The sequence below is a fragment of the Nannobrachium achirus genome (genome assembly GCF_963921795.1).
Source record: "Nannobrachium achirus genome assembly, chromosome: 2".
Classification (NCBI taxonomy): domain Eukaryota; kingdom Metazoa; phylum Chordata; class Actinopteri; order Myctophiformes; family Myctophidae; genus Nannobrachium; species Nannobrachium achirus.
The window spans coordinates 53,933,019-53,953,303 of NC_137811.1; the positions used below are offsets into that span (position 1 = coordinate 53,933,019).

Below are 20,285 nucleotides of genomic sequence, written 5' to 3' on the forward strand. Positions count from 1 at the left end.
AAGCAGCAGAGAGGCGGGTAAGAGGAGCACAGAGCAGGCAGCTGGTACGCAGGGGGGCTGTCCATCCATCTTCCACTCGGGCACACACGGTCAAACGCAGGTGACACGGCCGACGGGTAATCATACGCGGCTCATTGTCCCGTCTGGCGCCAAACATATAATCCAAGCCCTCTTACCTCTGGGCCGCGCACGGCCGCACTCACACACACACACACACACACACACACACACACGCACACACACACACACACACACACACACACACACGCACGCACGCACGCACGCGCACGCACGCAGCCATATACCACCAAGAAACATGAGCCCCCTCTCTCTCTCTGCCTTGGGATGTATGACAGACCAGACATATCGCCACATCAAGGCCCAACCACACTACAAGCTCTCAGATGAGTGGACATCTGTCACATGTGTCGAGACACGGCGCTTTCACCTGCGGTCACAGTGGCTTTGATGTACGTTTAAAGGCCACTATAAGGCGTGGTCTCATTAAAGGACCGCTTCACCCATTTTCAACCAATCTTCATTATGATTGGTCCAAACTATTTGCTCGTTATAAGATGCACAATTTCTGTCAACTCGCTCTGTGTCTCAGAGGAGGGCTGTGGGCATTTCAGAAATCTGACTACCAAGGCGCCCGCTGGCCTAGTGGTCCAGGCTCATACCACATAGGATCTGATGCCCGACAACGCGTTGTGGGTTTTCGAGTCAGCGATCCCGACGGCTCCCTGTTTCCTGTCTATCGTACTATCAATAAAGTCAAAAAGCCCCATAAAAGAATCTGCCCTACCAATGACATCATCGGTAGGCGGGTTTAGTCATTTATTTTTAATTTGTAACAATCGTTTCTATTTCAACAAGCTTCAGCAAGTTTCCAGGAAGAGAAAGGCTGTATTTTACTTTCTTTTTTTTTTATTTTTAAGATTTGTTTTTAGGCTTTTTATGCCTTTATTTGATAGGACAGTAGGCTGACAGGAAATGGGGAGAGAGAAGGGGAATGACATGTGGCAAAGGTCGTCCGGATGGGGAATCGAACCAGCGACGCCAGCAGGCATCATAGCCTAGTATGTGGTATGCTATGCACCTTGACCACCAGGCCAGCGGGCGCCCCTGTATTTTACATTCTATTACTTCATTGATGTCATCAGTACTGTAAGCATGTTTCTGAACTGTCCACAGCCCTCCTCTAGAGCAGTGGTTCTCAACCTTTTCAGCCCACCACCCCCAACATAATCATATTTGAACTGCGCACCCCCCCACCCTGATGAGCACTAAGAGTTGAGGCATTACATTTTGTATATCACGGTTTTATTGTGAAAATAGCAGATCTACATGCTCACAACGCCTGGTGTTTGCGAGGCGTTAACTTGTGACCATGTAGATCGGCTATTTTCACAATTTCTGCATCTAATATTTGACGATTTGGCCAATGTTTAATTTGTTTAATTCAGAGGAATTTAAAGTGTCTTTCAATTGTCACTTGTGCGATACACTTAAACGTTATGTTGGTGTGTTGGAGTGAGAAAACAGTGTTGCACATTAATCATCTGGGGACCCCCCAAAATAATTTAGGGACCTCTCTGGGGGTCCTGACCCACAGGTTGAGAACCACTGCTCTAGAGCCACAGTGCAAGTAAATAGAAATGGTGCCGTCTTATGATGAGCGTTAGTGAGGACCACATGAAGGTCATTAGGTCATAATGTGTGCTCCTTTGAGCTCTCAGCTGAATGTTCGGCCTTACATCACCCATCATCACACACAGCAACATACGCAAATGCTGCTGTACCTGAGAAGCTCACCTGTGAACCAGTGATGTGACAATGACGTTGATTCTGATTCTGCTCCAAGACACACTTTCACAGTTACATTAACACCTGGGAATCACTGAAGGGTCTTCAACAGGGGGACCGGGACCCCTAGGGGGTCCTCAGAGTTACTACAGGGAGTCCTCCAAATATTTGTGTGATAGAAACTTTTTTTAACCACTTGCCCAAAAATAGCAGATCTACAAGCTCACAACGCCTCGCGCTGCGAGGCTTGTGAGCTTGTAGATCGGCTATTTTCGGCAAAGAGATTTGGTGTAGAGGGGGGAAAGAGCAGACTAGTACAGAATGAAGGGCCAAGTTTATTAAGTATTGACGGTTCAAGTGGTTAAATATCTGAAAACACAAATTGACGTGGATCCAAAATACACTGATGATTGTGCTAAGCTACGGTATATGGAATCTATGAACAAGTTGTGGGGGTCACTGCTTAATCTCTCTCTCCACTAAGGGGTCCTTGGCCTGAAAACATTGAAGACCCCTGTACTATATCATGTTGGCTGTTGACAGTAAAATACCATTTGTGAAAGTACCCATTCTGGTTAAATTAACACTCACGATGTTGAAGTTGTACATTGCAAAGAACATAGAAGGAACTCTTGTTATACTTTTTTTTTGGTTCACTGTAGGAGGTTGGATTAGATTAGCACACAGGGAGGGACTTTGTTCTATTACTTACGCGTCGTCAAGCTCTGGCTCCTTGTGATTTGGGGATGGGGACTTTTGCTGGGGCTGGAGAACGTTATTTACCAGCTCAGTGATCCCACTAAATGCAAACCACCTGTTCAAATAATAAGCATAACAGCGTGACTGGAACATCATAGCATCATCATGGGGGGAAGAAAAGGAAAGTCTACAGCAGGTCCTGAGAGAGTTTAAGAGGCGGGTCAGTGTTAGGAGAACGTATAGGAGCAGCGGCAAAGACATTCACTGAAGACCAGAGCGGACGTACACGCACGCACGCTCTCACACACACACAGAAAGAGAGACAAGAGAGCGAGAGCGAGGAGAAAAGGCTGCTATAGGATATTGGCGGGACAGTGATTGGAGGAACACTGATGATCAGCCACAACATCAGAGAAGAGAGAGAGAAACAGAAAGACTAAAGAGATAATACAGAGTCAGAAGGTAATAGCTACAGAAGCATGTGAAAGCTCTACAGCCAATGGAAATGATAGTTGCATCAAAACATTCAGCTATAGATTGATTTTAAGGATAAGGTTTGATTCCAGGGTTTGATGGTGTAGTAATAAGGGTCATATCATCACATTAGGGCTGCTGCTATAGTCTATGTTCTCAGCCATCATTGCATCAATTACTTTTTCGGTAAATCGAATGCAATCTTTTATAATTTACCCCATCGATTAAAAAATACCAGATGTACAAGCTCACAACGATTCACATCGGGCGCGTTGTAAGCTTGTAGATCTGGTATTTTCTCTATTTCAATTTTTATTTTTTATATAATCGATTAAATTGATTAATTCAATTAACTGTTGCACTCCTACATCATACATGACAGCCTAACAGCACAGGTACGGCTAGAGGTTTATCAAAATGCACTTTCATAAACAGCAGAGGACGACAGATGCAAATCTAAAGACCACACGTGGATAAATAAGAGGCAGCGCTAATAGCCAGAATGCAAAGGACAAAACCAGATGAGGAAAAGGACAGCCAGTTAAAATACCAGGGTCAGGGAAAAGGGGGCGGGGCCTGGTTATATACTATAGAGCTGGAAGGAAGAGAAAGTATGGGTCATTAGAAGGACCATTTCACCCATTTTCAACCTATCTTCAGGTAATTGCTCCTAAACTAATGTTCATCAACGCATCCTCACTTCCAAGATAGCAAACTGGGGACTTCTAGGGACGGACGTACCAAGAAGTCACCTATAGGGGATGCGAGTTTACGACAGTGGTTCTCAAAGTGGATTCCAGGGACTCTGTGGGTCCCTTTGGAGGGGGGGGGGGGGGGTCTAAATCGACCCTGTCAAGTCTGTAACTCTGACAGTATACAAATGGAACCAAATGAACCCTAACGGGTTCATTTGGATCCATTTGTACACTGTCAGAGTTAAGGGGAGACCTTGAAATTTGAGAGTTTGAGAACCACCGAGTTACAACGATGTGAGTAATACGACTGTGAACAGCGCAGAGTCGGCCGAAGTGAACTTCGCAACGCTCGGCCTGACGACTCGCCTGACGACTCGCTTCAGGCGGCCCGCTGTCGTTTTAACGAAGATACCGTTGAAAATGGGTGACGTGTTCCTTTAATGTCAAGGAAAACTGCTATTTGTGTACAGCACGTTCGACAACCTGGTGACTGTCGTGCATGTAAAAGTTTTGATGAGAGATTGACGACACTGTGCGGTACGATAAATAGCAGCTTTCCGTGACATCAATGACTTCTTAATTTTTTCCTCCCAGACAAACAGGAGAAAAGCCACATGAAGCAAACAGCACCCACCAAACAGGAAGAAGTGTCAAAGCCTAGAGCACTCTGGGTAGGGTAGTTTACTTACTGTGCGGGCTGAGGCTTTGGTTCTTCTTTGATCCTAAAACATAAAAAAAATAAAAGTGTGCACAAGCTCAGTGCATACGGAACACAAAGGGATGAGGAAACCAATCTAAACAAAACATTATCGACATAACTGGTATGAGTGAAAACTAGGGATTTAACAAAGTTGTAGTCATCGTGATATCACAATAACAAATATATCCAGGTAGGGTAAGTGAATTGTTTTTAAGTGTTAAATAGCTACTGTATATTGCTATAGGGGGTTTGTTCAGTTACAGGAGTCCCTTTGTCTCTCCAGCTCTTTATTAAACAGAAAACTCATATCGTCGTTGTCGAGTAGAAACCTCGTATCTCCAAGTTTCAAATTTGTACGTTCTTTCGCAAAGTAAAGCCCTGCTTCATCATACAAGGCCGTCACACAAAAGTAGTGAAAACAGCAGATCTACAAGCACACAACGCCTCGCGGTGCCAGGCGTTGTGTGCTTGTAGATCGGCTATTTTTCAGGTTATTAAAGAGCCGAAGAGATGCCGAAGAGACCCCGTTACTGAACAAAACTCTATAGTAATGATTAACATCAGGCAATAAGAAACCTTTCGTTTTTACAAAGAAATATCACTTACCCTACTTTTAACATGGGCCTGTGACGGCATCTACCACAGGTATTCAGGCTGATAAATGTTATTGTTTTGTTTGAACAGCAGCAGAGTAATTAGAGTGGAACAGCCTACCTCTACCTTCGCTTGGTTATTTAGCTACTGTAGGTTGTTGTTGGAGCAACCTAGTCTAGCTGCCTTCTAGCATAGCAGCTAACTTTAGTCAAACAGTGCTGCAAGCCCTGTACCAAGAGACACAACATAAAGTGGCACAAAGCCTGAAACAAGCAGAGTGCGTCTCATTGATCACAAGAGTAGCATCTCTATTCTGAGCATGTCATAATAAGTGAACATTTGTAACATTATTTGTTATCGTGATATTATCATACAGTGTCATTACATCCCTAGTGAAGACATAAATTGCATGAATGTGACATTTACTATAATAATAACACCAATAATGATATAGAGTCAATTGAATGATGATGGTAGTATGACAATGTTTTAAAAAAAACATAATAGAAACAATAGAAAGGAAAAACAGAACATTGACAATGACAGTAATGAGGCTTTAACGTTTGACCTGGTGCGTCATAAAAAAAAATGTCTATTGCTTCATGTAAACCATTGTATGTTCTGCTCAGGCCAACATTGGTTTTGTGGGAGCTGTATACATTTTATTTTATTTTTTATCTCGTCTCAAAAGTAGCAGATCTACAAGCTCAAAACTAGCTTTTGGATCTGCTACTATTGATGCTCTTGATGATCCATAGGGCAGGGGCTAACTTTGATGATGGCGAGGGCCACTATATTTCCACCTTCACTCCAGAAGGCCACTATATTTCCACCTTCACTCCAGAGGGCCACTATATTTCCACCTTCACTCCAGAAGGCCACTATATTTCCACCTTCACTCCAGAAGGCCACTATATTTCCACCTTCACTCCAGAGGGCCACTATATTTCCACCTTCACTCCAGAGGGCCACTATATTTCCACCTTCACTCCAGAGGGCCACTATATTTCCACCTTCACTCCAGAAGGCCACTATATTTCCACCTTCACTCCAGAGGGCCACTATATTTCCACCTTCACTCCAGAGGGCCACTATATTTCCACCTTCACTCCAGAGGGCCACTATATTTCCACCTTCACTCCAGAAGGCCACTATATTTCCACCTTCACTCCAGAGGGCCACTATATTTCCACCTTCACTCCAGAGGGCCACTATTTCCACCTTCACTCCAGAGGGCCACTATATTTCCACCTTCACTCCAGAGGGCCACTATATTTCCACCTTCACTCCAGAGGGCCACATTGCATATTGCTACGTCCAACTTTGTCATTCTAGTATCTCATACAAAAGAAGAAAAAATGGCAGATCTACAAGCGCAAAACGCATCGCAGCTTGTAGATCGGCTATTTTTTCTTCTTTTGAATTGGAATCCTGAATTATATTTTGTTATTTCTTTTATTGGAATCCTAAAATCAAACATTTTGATTTAATTTCAAACTCATTTAGTTATATACTCATGTTAAATACAAATACATTGGACATAAAAAAAATCATTTTAATAATATACCAGTCATTAAGCTACTAATATAGACGGACGGAATTAAAGCAGGTCATGTTTGGAATTGTAACAGCTGATATCAATAATATCAGTATTCTGGTATTAACCTGAGGGCCGCATTAAGTGAAGGTGGGGGCCGCATGTGGCCCCCTGGCCGCCAGTTGCCCATGTATGCAGTAGGGCGTTCATTTACCAAAAAACAAACACAAGAAGTTAGAATATGGAAATAAGAGGTTTCTGCCCAACGGCGACAATTTGTTCATTCTTTTACCCTATTTATCCAGAGGAGGTTTGCTGAGCACCGATTCTCTTTTTCAGCAACACCCTTCTTCACAATCTCACGTGCACACACACACACACACACACACACACACACACACACACACACACACACACACACACACACACACACACACACACACACACACACGCACACACCTAGGAACTGCTCACAGTACAACCACAGCCTTGTATCGTTGGCCACTGAGCAGCTGGGGGTTCAGTGCCTTGCTCGAGAGCACTACTGGTCATTCACTTCCCCTCCCAGATATCAGGGGCCACAAGCTCCTAAACTTTACGCCAGGGGTTTTCAAACTTTTTTGACCCAGGGCACCCCTGTAAACAACCTTTTCATCCACGGCACCCCTGAGTTACGCTGTTCATTTTTACAATCTTATATCATATTGGAAAATATCTGTTTCCATCAGAACTGACTGAAAATAACGTTATACTTGACGTTATACTTGAACCCCAGCATGCCTATTCTGGGGGGAAGGTTCACCAAAAATAGCTCACAACGCGTCACAACGTGACGCGTTGTGAGCTTGTAGATTTGCTATTTTTGGTGAAGAGAGTTGTCGTAGATAGAAAAAGAACTCATCAAGTACAGTGCAAATCAGGTCTGTTTTACTAAGCATAGTGAAGTGATATTGATGTAGTGATATTGATGAATTCCAAATATTATCAAATTATCTCGCGGCACCCCTGGACTGGCATCACGGCACCCCCCTAGGGTGCCCCGTCACCCACTTTGAAAACCCCTGCTTTACGCTACATTCTTACTGTACATCACTATTAGTCACTTAAACCTGGTGCCTGAATAATGGTACATTTTTAAATCAAGGCTGTGCCTTAAAAACTAAGTGGGCCGGCTTCTTCCAGCATAATTTTTTTTTGGAATAGTTCATTACTTTACAGCTTTGTAAATATTGTTCGGCCAGCCAAATATGGCATCAGAAAGCCTTTTGAAATGAGCTGTGACGTGTTGTTCTTACAATATAACACTTCAAACCTCCTTTCTTCTTCTACCATGACCAACAGCTCTATCTAATAATAATCACATTTACCACAGCATGGTAAATGTCTTTACCTTTATCTACATTCTTAGTGTGGACATGTCCTTTTGAAGGTAAAAGACTGATAACATGGACAACAACAGCGAGCTCACACGCACACACACACACACACACACACACACAGACAGACACACGACTGTCTAGATTCTAGAACAGTGGTTCTTGAGCGGTGCTCCTGTAAAGAGCCAACCGCTCCTACATCTGGCTTTGTCCGTTTGTCCCATAGAGTATATGATAATATAGAGGAAGGATAGCCCCGCCCCCAGCTATTCATTTCAATGCAAATGCTCAGTGGCGTTTTGAAGCATGCAGAAGTAGCTGAATTCCGGGGCATTATGGGTGAATCCAGGTGCATTGTGGGGGAAATTGGCAACTACACAGTTGCCAAAAATTTTGACGTCGAGACGTAATTAGCCAGTAGCTATGCCCCTCCCAAAAAGCTTTTGTCCAATGCTAGCTTAGAATAACTTCCTGTTGGCCAAGGTTTGCCTTGGCAACAGCCTTGGCAAGCTGCCGGTTGCTAAGCTAGCATTGGAGAACGTCACAAACGTTACGAACGTCCATCGAAACCCATAGCAGACCCCAGCAGCGGCTCGTGCATGTATTTTTCACCCTGTCTGCAGTTCCATCTTTGGCCAATATGGCATGAGCTTCAATTATGTACAAGCCATTCTGGGAGCTTGGTTTGTCGCGAGAGCCATATTTTAAATGAGGTGTGACAGTTGTTCTTACACTATGACACACCCACTTTCTTTTCTACCATGACCAACGGCTCGCGTTGCGAGGCGTTGTGAGCATGTAGATCTGCTATTTTCACAATAGAAAAGGTTGAGAACCACTGGTTCTAGACTTAGTCTCGCATGGCCAGACTGTTGTCTCCGCGATTTACTCCCGTCATACAGTCTGGGATAACGGAAGAAGAATGATGAATAACCGGTTAAAGCGGAAGTGAAGCCTCCTCCTCACTTCCGTTTCCGTCTCACATCGCGTACATTTATCATTATATAAATAAAAATCATCTAAGCATATTTAGCTTGCAGCTTAGCAGAAATGTAATTTTGAAATATATTTTCTTGAACAGAAATGTCAGCTTCCATTACTCGCTGTTCAGGAGCTGTAGTTCCAGACTCTATATAGCATTCGGAGATTGTGGAATAGTTGTCTGGCAACGCGAGACTATAGTCTAGACTAGAGCCATGTGGAGGTGAAGCTGACAGGCCTCTCCTCCATGGTTCCTCTGCAGGAGCAGACGTCACATGAAGCCAATGACTAAACAGACAGGCTGCAGCATCACAATCACACGTCAGGAGGAAATACCTCATCAGCAGCACCTTGCTGCCATGAAGCTGCATTCATGTCAAAGCCATGCTATACATAGGCTCACTCTGTGAAGGCAGAAATAATGTGCTAATTGAAATGGTTAACACTGTATGCTACACGCACGCAGCTACTGCTGACGTGATCCTATCACGATCATCGCTCATGGACAGTGGTGGAAAAAGTCATCACATTTTGTAATTAAGTAAAAGTATCAATACTGCACTGTAGATGTACTCCGTTACAAGTAAATGTCTAGAATTCAAAATGTATTTGAGTAAATGTATGAAAGTATTGGCATCAAAATGTACTTAAAGTACCAAAAGTAAAAGTACTAAATGTTTGAAAATAGAAGATCTACAAGCTCACAACGTGATGATGCTTTTGTGTGATGCTGTACTGCTGTTCTATCAATAAAGGCATAAAACCCCCAAAACAAATCTTTAAAAAAAGGGGGTTCCAGGGACCCCACTTTGAGACCACTGCTCTCTGCGTTATGTCTACTCCTTTTTTCCCTCTACAAAAAATCTCTTCGACAAAAGTAGTTGAACTGCAAACTCACAACGTGTCTCAATGTGTGTGTGCGTGTGTGTCTGTGTCTGCGTGCGTAATAGGTGTATTATTTGACAGGGGGGGGGGGGGGGGGGGGGGTCAAATGAGTGAGTGTGAAATGTCAAAGCTGACGTGTTCAGTGTCCTGGCTGCAGCTTGAGTACACTCTCTATTTTCCATATCTATGACCGGCACCCTGCTCTGTATGATGCGCACGCAGACGCACGCACGCACACACACACACGCACGTGCACACACACCTCTTATGTACTTTGGTCAATGAGGGAATCCAGATTTAACAATGACCAACGCGGCACTGCCCTCTAGTGGCAGCTTCTAACTGCATTTCTGCAGTTTTTATCCAAGCCATTCGGAAACAGTTCTGTGTTAAACATGCTAAATGTATGGGCAAAGGAAAGAGAGAGAGAGAGAGAGGGACTGACAGAGAGAGACAGGGTGAGACGGGGTGAGAGAGAGACAGAGAGAAAGAAAGAGAGAGAGATGGGATATATAGAGGGGGAGGAGGAGAGGAGAGAGAGAAACCGACAAACTACTTTAGCTGGGGACCCCCTGGACCCCCCCTTTGAGAACCACTGTCTTCCACAACATCAGAGGGATGCATTACAGCCACTGTACTACGTATATAATATGACACAACAAGTCCATTGATCTGTAGCAGAAGGTAGGTGGGGGTGCTTTGAGAGGCTGACCGGTCAAATGCATTAAGGTGGATTTCAGTAGCTGTGCACTACTATGCACTATAGTGTCAAAGCGATACATCTGGCCAGCCAAATGGGTTAAAATAACAGATCTACAAGCTCACAACACGCCACAATGGCAACGCGATGTGAGCTTGTTGACTGTCCTGCTAAGCCTTATTTTATACAAAGTGTTTCGTGTTATGAGCTTATAAAAACCTTTTGATCGTTTTCTTTTGCCTAAAAGCTAATTTAAATATATATATTTGAAATCTTTTGACCGATAATAACATGCCCAATCAGCTGATTTCCTGTTGCCTCAAGATCTCAAGAAGATTCCTTCGCCACTGGGCCTTTGAACATAGAATTACTGATCACCATTTTCATAGAATTCTGAGTGGTTTATTCATTATCAGGGGTGCAACAGTTAATCAAACAAATCGATTGAATCAATCACAAAAATGTAGTACAATAATCAATGCCCATTTTGGACATGTCATTGACACTTAAACGCTAAGCCAGGGGTACCCGGGGATGGAACTGGGAACCTTTCCGATTCCAAGACTCTACCTCCGGATCCAGCGTCACCCGAGCCACTGGTGACAACCAACCCAGCCCTGGAATGACAATCCCTTCCTGGCAGGGCATTGGAGGGAGACCTCTGGAGACTCCTGTCCTGTCATTCAAGGGCACAGCACCAGCCCTCTGCCAGCCTGGTGAGGAGTGGTGACACCTACAGCCACCGCAATACTGGTGACACCTACAGCCACCACAACGTTGGTGACACCTACGGCCACCGCAACACTGGTGACACCTACAGCCACCACAATACTGGTGACACCTACAGCCACCGCAACACTGGTGACACCTACAGCCACCGCAACACTGGTGACACCTACAGCCACCGCAACACTGGTGACACCTACAGCCACCACAACACTGGTGACACCTACAGCCACCGCAATACTGGTGACACCTACAGCCACCACAATACTGGTGACACCTACAGCCACCACAATACTGGTGACACCTACAGCCACCGCAATACTGGTGACACCTACAGCCACCGCAATACTGGTGACACCTACAGCCACCGCAACACTGGTGACACCTACAGCCACCGCAACACTGGTGACACCTACAGCCACCACAATACTGGTGACACCTACAGCCACCGCAACACTGGTGACACCTACAGCCACCGCAACACTGGTGACACCTACAGCCACCGCAACACTGGTGACACCTACAGCCACCGCAACACTGGTGACACCTACAGCCACCACAATACTGGTGACACCTACAGCCACCACAATACTGGTGACACCTACAGCCACCACAATACTGGTGACACCTACAGCCACCACAATACTGGTGACACCTACAGCCACCACAATACTGGTGACACCTACAGCCACCACAATACTGGTGACACCTACAGCCACCACAATACTGGTGACACCTACAGCCACCACAATACTGGTGACACCTACAGCCACCGCAACACTGGTGACACCTACAGCCACCACAATACTGGTGACACCTACAGCCACCGCAACACTGGTGACACCTACAGCCACCGCAACACTGGTGACACCTACAGCCACCACAATACTGGTGACACCTACAGCCACCACAACACTGGTGACACCTACAGCCACCGCAACACTGGTGACACCTACAGCCACCACAATACTGGTGACACCTACAGCCACCGCAACACTGGTGACACCTACAGCCACCACAATACTGGTGACACCTACAGCCACCGCAATACTGGTGACACCTACAGCCACTGCAACACTGGTGACACCTACAGCCACCGCAACACTGGTGACACCTACAGCCACCACAACACTGGTGACACCTACAGCCACCACAACACTGGTGACACCTACAGCCACCGCAACACTGGTGACACCTGCAGCCACCACAACACTGGTGACACCTACAGCCACCACAATACTGGTGACACCTACAGCCACCGCAATACTGGTGACACCTACAGCCACCGCAATACTGGTGACACCTACAGCCACCGCAACACTGGTGACACCTACAGCCACCGCAATACTGGTGACACCTACAGCCACCGCAATACTGGTGACACCTACAGCCACCGCAACACTGGTGACACCTACAGCCACCACAATACTGGTGACACCTACAGCCACCACAATACTGGTGACACCTACAGCCACCGCAACACTGGTGACACCTGCAGCCACCACAATACTGGTGACACCTACAGCCACCGCAACACTGGTGACACCTACAGCCACCGCAACACTGGTGACACCTACAGCCACCGCAACACTGGTGACACCTACAGCCACCACAATACTGGTGACACCTACAGCCACCACAATACTGGTGACACCTACAGCCACCACAACGTTGGTGACACCTACAGCCACCACAACGTTGGTGACACCTACAGCCACCACAACGTTGGTGACACCTACAGCCACCACAACGTTGGTGACACCTACAGCCACCACAATACTGGTGACATGTCACTAGTACCGCATTACGTTCACCACAACGTTGGTGACATGTACAGCCACCACAACACTGGTGGTGGCATGTCACTTGTGCCACAGTACGACCATCAACATGGGTGGATAATCATTATTATTGTTTATCACAAAAAAGGACACTCAAAATAATCATTTCACAGAGATTTAAATTGATTATGGAACTGTCTGTCACACACTGGACATGAGTTGGATCTTTACTCAGTTTACCGTTAAACATTATTTTGTCTATACACAGAATGGCATATCTACAAGCTTGCGACGCGTTGCGTCGCATAGTATTGTGGAGCAAACTCAAAATTGTGCTTAAGTACAGACAGTACTTGATTACTAGTTTCTTTCCACCGGTGGGAAGGGTACAAGAAAAGTGTAGGCCTGAGTGTGGAGGTCATTTCTAGCGTAGTCTATAAATGGACCTGGATTGTCAAGTCAAAGCTGAACTTTTCATTTATTTGTATTTATTTACGCTTTATCTAAGCCAGGATCGAGATACAATATCTCTTCTTGCATACAGGCAGCACTGGCCAAGATGGCAGCAAAGAGCTAAAAACGTGTAGCAATGACAGCTGTTCTGTACAAAATATTCAAGGCTGCACAGTAGTACTCCTGAAGCAGTGTTTCTCAAGGACCCTGATGAAGGCTATTTGAGCGCATTTTTCAACTGAACTGTATGCTATAAGGACTATGTTTAAGTTTGCAAACAAAGTTGATCTCCTGATTTCTCTCTCTCTGATTCAGAGGATGTGTTCACGTTCACTTGGAAATAAAACTCCAACTCTGACCGGTCTCCTAAAAAAGTAGCAGATCTGCAAGCTCGAAACGCGTTGCTTTGTGCCGTCTTTCTTGCAGATCTGCTACTTTGTGTGATGCTGTAGTATTATCATGCAGGGCATTTCATTTACGGAAAAACCACGGAAGGTTTGAATATAGAGATAAGAGGTTTCAGCCCGACAGAGAAGAGAACTGGGAGGGGGGGGGGGGGGGGCATGCTTTCCCCACCCCCATAGCGTCCTTCCCGACTTGCATCCTTCCAGAGTAGACCAGTGCCCAGTGGGCACACAGCATAAAAAGCACTAGTGGACTATATAAGATCAGTTTCTTTTCTAATACAGAGGCTTAGAGCGCAGATCCACACTGACTTTTCTCTGTTACATTCCACTCAACTTGCCCACATGCTGCCCGAGGCATAATTACATTGCAATTACACCTCCTCCTACCCAGCCCAAAGTGTGCCAGGCCTACCCAGCCAGTCAATCTAGCAGGCTTTGATTCCCTCATCCCCTCTCCTCTCCTCTCCTCTCCTCTCCTCTCCTCCTCTCCTCTCCTCTCCTCTCCTCTCCTCTCCTCTCCTCTCCTCTCCTCTCCTCTCCTCTCCTCTCCTCTCCTCTCCGGTGAGCTTGTAGATCTGATATTTTTGAATATCTAACATATGGTCACTGTCGGGCAGAAACCTTGTATCTCCAAGTTTTCAAATGTGTACGTTTGTTTGTGAATTGAAGCCGTACTTCATCATATAAGACCGTCGCACAAAAGTAGTGAAAGTAGCAGATCTTGATGCAAGGCGTTGTGGCTATTTTCACTTTTTTTTCTTTTTTTTAAAATATTTATAAAAAAGGAACGGTTTTGGACATACAAGGTTTCCACCCGATAAGTATAAAGTGGTTAAAATGACTGTGACCTCAGGGAGGGTGTGACTTTCTGCTGAATGGACGCATGATGCCCCCAACAAGCTCTACAACAGCCAAACATTACTCACAGCATCTGCACATGGATGTTTTCTCTCAGTCTGGGTCTATACTGGAACTGCTGTCAAGCCTTTATCACTACATGCTTTTGTTTGGCTGCCATGTCCCGTAACCGGTGACAACGGACTGGCAGTAGACAAATATTATAGGCTATGCCCTAGGAAGCATTTTAGGAGTGCATTTGTCTCTTGGTAGTCATCTTTTAACCACTTAAAGTAAACACTCTATACTCAGTACACTAATTGCGACCGTAGGTTAACTATGAAAACTATGAAAATCTTGTTCGTACGTCCGTCCGTCCGTCCGTCCGTCCGTCCTTCCTTCCTTCTGTAACGCCTACATTTTGTTGGCATTGTGACATCCCATTGTGTGACATCGCTTCATCAAAACCATATCCATACATGGAGATGACAGGATCATCACCTAGATCTCCATATATGGAGCTGACCTCTACATCTGATTCCCAGATGATGCCCTGTTAGGGAAACCACACTAATAGAATCCCTTTTATGCCCATAAATATTAGGCCCATATCTGGGAATGTCCATATATGGACATATTGTGTCAGTTTAACCATGTCCAACTTAAAACAACCAACCGCAACTCAAATCACACATGCAAATGAATTCCGTCCTGCGCGGCCTCGCCCTTTAGCCGTTTTACTATACTTAGTTGACCAGGTTAGGCTCTGTACTTGGGTGCGCTCTTTTTCACCCCTCTACACCAAATATAAATTAGACGAAAATAGCCGATCTATCCACACAAGCCAGCATCCCGTTGCTGCGACGCATCGTGAGCTTGTAGATCTGCTTGTTTCGACAAATTCCTTACAGAATGGGGAATATGCCAGCGTTCAAAAGGTTTAAAAGTTGTGCATCAAGGTGGAAGAGAGAAGGAAAGCACAGTTTTTTTTCATAGAGATCGTGTCACAAGCACAGAAAACTGCATACCATCATGCTTTGCTTGCAACTTTTTTTACTGTATCACTAATTAATGAATTCATTTTTTTTTACTTCCACCTAGTCCATCTGCTTATATAGGTTCAATTAAATTTGGCATGCGTTCCACAACCACTGCACAAGACTTTGACACTATGATGAAAAAATGTATAGATAATTAAGGAAGGTCTCCTAATGCACCTTTTGTATATACAGTAGTGCTGATCTAAGTGAGCCAGCCAAGGAAGAGTGGTTAGTACTATCTGGATTGTTTCCAACAGCCAGTAGCTTGGATTGGCTCTAAACCCCAGAATACTTCTGTACTGAAGTAATTCTTTAGATTAGAAAACAGCATATCTGCGATGCAACGGGCGTTGCATTGGTCTTGTAAGTAAGTAGCAGTAGCATTGGGGGAAAAAGTACTACACTTTTTTACTAAGTAAAATTATCAATACTGCAATATCTGTTACGAGTAAAAGTCTAGAATTCAAAATTTACTTGAGCACAAAAGTATTAGTATCAAACCATATAGGTCTCCAAGAAGGTCTCATTTCGCAAGTTTTCAAATGTATAAAATTTGCTTGTAGATCGGCTATTTTCAAATGGACAAAATGTATCTAGGGCCGAAGTGATTAATGTATGTTTTGAAATAATAATCAGAATCAATCATCAATGCTGAGTGTCAAGCAAGGAGGCATTTATAATGTCTTTGATATGACCTGGCCAGGGGATTGAACCCATGACCTCCCCCTGACACTCTAACCATCTGAAATTCAGCCCAAACCCAACCCTAAACCCACTGAGCCCAAGGTCCAATCTGATCTGGTTGGATGCGTGACTTTAGACTTTTTTTTTAGGGTCGGGCCTTAATTTTCTGGCTCGTTGAGAACTCTACCACCAGGTAGCTCAGACCAGCTATTTTCAGTGCACCACATCACTGCCATGCGACAAAAACATACAAACAACACCTCCAGTGTGTCCAGTAGTATGACATTATGATATACCAGGATTGTTGACCGGTAAAACAAATAAACCAGATGAAGTTCTGTGACTTGAGAGGTGATCTCATGACTCTACAAGCTCCGCCATCATGTCAACAAAAGGCTGCGGTCATATGATCGACACACTCTCACGGAGGAGCCCGCCAGCAAATTCCCTTTTTAACTAAAATCTTTGCTTTTGGGGATCGCTGGAAAAAAAATGAGATGGGGGTCTGCTGCCAAATACATATAATTTTGGGTGTCCTTCACATGAAAAGTTTGAGAACCACTGACATAGAAACATACGTTTTTCAGAAAACTGTTTTAGAAGAGATTTGTAGAATTGGCCTCAGGTCTGCTGGGACCCCCCCTGGAACCCCCTCAAGGACCCTCTGGGGGACCCCAGACCCAGCGATGTATACTCAAGTCAGAAAACGTCAGCCAGTTTGGTTAAAAACGTCAGCCGGGCTAACAGAATGAATACGACCGGGGGACCATCCTTCTTTACCCCTGTGGGATATGAAATATAAAAGACACGTTGCACCAACTCCACCACCTGCAAGATGGAGAGCTGTGTGTGAAAGGGAGAAAGAGAGTGCTGCTAAAAATAGCAGCTCATTTAAAGATAGCCGATTAGGTCCCGAGACACCTGTTCACTCGGCTTCTTCTGCCAGGAGCTGTCAGGGGAAGGAAGTGCTGCTTAACGCCAGAATTATGCCTCCGCCGTGGCACTGGTGGGAAGTACCGGTAGCTGAGTACATTTACTCAAGTGATGTACCAGGCACGTGCAACACATAGACATCAAAGGGGGCTTGAGCCCCTGCCCTTTTATCAGGCTGTAAAAAAAAGTGCCCTCTCCAGACCATGAATGCAGTTTTTACTATGGTGAAAGAAATGCAAATGCCCCCCTTTCCATGCCATACCTGAAGTCAACATTAAAGAGAATTGCCTTGTCCAAACTCTCCTGAACTTGAATGCAGCATCTTATGTTGAAAGAATTTTCCTCTCTGTTGATTATGTTTAGTTCAGTGTGGTATCACCCACCCAAAATAGCCGACCTCCAAGCTCACTGAGCTTGGAGGTCTGCTATTTTCAATATTTTCACCAAAAGGCCCTTTTAGATAGTTCAGCCCCTGCTAGTTAGATAGTTCAGCCCCTGCTAGTTAGATAGTTCAGCCCCTGTAGTTAGATAATTCAGTGCCTGCTTGCTCAGGGGATACATTGAATCTTGAGCATCAGGTCAAAATTCATGTCAGATCCTGTGTCTAGGTGAGACATGACCGACACAATCTAAATGACTCAATAGAAGAGCAGGGAGGTAAAATACAACAACCCCGATTGTATAACCATATATAACATATATATGTCACGGGGATATAGAGAAACAGGGAGATCGAGAAACGGAGCGCTCGCCGTGCTGCACGGCGCCGTGCGACACTGCAAGCGGCGCGAAGGCCAGCGGTCCTTGGTCCTGCTCTTCGCCCCCGAGCGCCGCAGGCGCGAGTGGCCGCGAAGAGCGGGCCAGGGCCGCGCGGCCGGCGGAGCGCCGCGCGAGTTACGAAGCCGTGGTGAATGCAATCGTTATATTTATGCCCAGGCCGTAAGGCCTGGGCAAGCGCACGATAAACGCCGAGCTAGGCTAGTAAATAAAGAAAGAGCGTCGCAAACGAGTGACGTCAGCGCGACAAAACAAGCGCTCTTACCACGCTTTCACTGAGTTACCCGAAGTCCCCGTAACATATATACCATACAGAGCTTGCAGATCTACTTGTGATGTTGTAGTGTGATCAAGTATGGCGTATATTTACCAAAAAACACAAACTATTAGAAAATGGAGATAGGAATGTTCTGACCGACAACAGCGATATGCTGAGCATGAATGCCTTGTGAACAATCACACAGACACACATACACAGAATGGGCCTATACAGGCCTAGCCTGATTTCAGACTCTGCGCTGGAGCTTGAGTCTGACATTGTCCCATTGACAAGATATTTCAAAGGGGAGGGGATTTGAAATTTGAAATTCCCAATCACAAGAGATCTGGTGGGAGGGGTTGTTTGAAAACATTCCCCCTCCCCCTCCTCTCTATGACAGGCATCAAACAGGTCGTTGTCTTTGATGCTTTCATTGATTAGAGAAATCACTAACGAGGACTTGACACTTGGTGCACAACCCCCTTTGAAGTTCAAAGGGAGCAATTAAGAGCTCTGGCTGAGCTCCCCTCCCTCCACTGTTTCTGTTGATTTTCTGTTTCTGCTGATTTTCTGTCTCGTTAGACCCACCCACTCCTCCGAGGCTCCGACTCTCATTGGCCTGGTCTTGCCTCAGACCAGAGAAACTCTAGGTTCATTACGAAACACCAGACCAAGAGAACCAGTCCGCTCATAGAGTGGGTGGGTCTATGGGCTGGAGCCAGGCAAATACAGGCCCTTTACTTGTAACAGAGTACTTCTATATTGTGGTATTGCTACTTTGACTCAAGTACAAAAAAGGTGTGACACCGTCGTGCGGGTGAGGTACAAATCGAGCTTAAACACTTCCTCTTCACCTCAGAGGGGGATTAGGGCGCAGGGGACAGAGAGCTGATAAGTTCCCCTGGCACCCACTGGGTGCTGGCACGGTGCGATAGGCGGCGCAGGGAGGTGCAGGGAGAGGGCGAGCGCTTTGGGGTCGAGAGGCTGGCTGCTCGCCGCCGCATGCAGCTCTGGGCTTTAGAGAGCAGCAGATAGGATTGAACGCCGCGGGTACAACTCATCAGAATAGGCAGCGGGTGGGGAGTAACCAAATACATTCACTCACAAGTACTGTGGTGAAGTGCTAAGTTTGAGGTAGTTTTTACTTTAATTTAGTATTTTCCCAGGTGTATTTTTGTATATCGTCGTGGTCAGGCAGAAACCTCTTATCTCCATATTTTAACTTTGTTTTGTTTGTGTTTTTTCGCCTGATCATACTAGAGCGTCACATGAAAGTATCAAAAGTATCAGAAGCACAAGTTCGAAACACAGCGCAGTACAAAAAAAAAACTTCTTCCACCACTGCAGAAGTGCAGAAGGCAGACCTTCCTGACTGAGGACTAATGTTCATATTGTCAAACAGGAGTTGGCAGCAGCATATTTTTCTAAGCAACGGGGGGGGGGGGGGGGGGGGGGGGAGTAGCTAATCCGTTGCCAAATATAACTCAATCCATCTGTGTTTCCTCACATACCTGCCAGGGTTCAATGAGCAGTGGTGAAAGAACTACTCTATGTTTTTTACTCGAGTACAAGTAGAAATATCACAGTGTAAAAATACTCTGTTACAATTAAAAGGTCCTACTATTCAACATGTTACTTGGGTAAAAGCCTCTGGCATCAAATTATACATACTGTATACAGTCAGTATCAAAGTAAAAGTAATCCAATTTCTTTCTGAAAATAGCAGGTCTACCAGCTCATAACATGTCACAATGCAACACCTTGTGAGCTTGCAGATCTGCTATTTTTTTAGTATAAAATAGGTGGTTTGTGTTTTGGTATGTTTTATGAAATAATACAAATCTGCAACGTTTCTAAAGTTTTTAAATAATGGTTGTGGGGTAAAAAGGCAAGCGAACTGATCATCAACAAATACAAACACTATATGCACAAAGGAAAAAA

The 20,285-nt window shown here is 45.1% G+C and overlaps 2 protein-coding genes across 8 annotated transcripts in view; both read right to left on the reverse strand.

Moving 5' to 3' along the window:
- The window catches only part of rims2a (regulating synaptic membrane exocytosis 2a), a 272,468-nt gene that overhangs the window by 222,457 nt on the left and 29,726 nt on the right, over positions 1-20,285 (reverse strand). For all 7 annotated transcript variants that reach the window (XM_080750629.1, XM_080750627.1, XM_080750630.1 and 4 more), the window contains exons 3-4: positions 4,364-4,396; positions 2,519-2,620 (exon numbers count right to left, since the gene is read on the reverse strand). In XM_080750629.1, coding sequence (XP_080606755.1) covers positions 2,519-2,620; positions 4,364-4,396 — 135 coding nt within the window. The remainder of the gene's footprint in view (positions 1-2,518; positions 2,621-4,363; positions 4,397-20,285) is intronic.
- The window catches only part of fzd6 (frizzled class receptor 6), a 129,354-nt gene that overhangs the window by 13,056 nt on the left and 96,013 nt on the right, over positions 1-20,285 (reverse strand). The gene's annotated exons all lie outside the window — the stretch shown is intronic.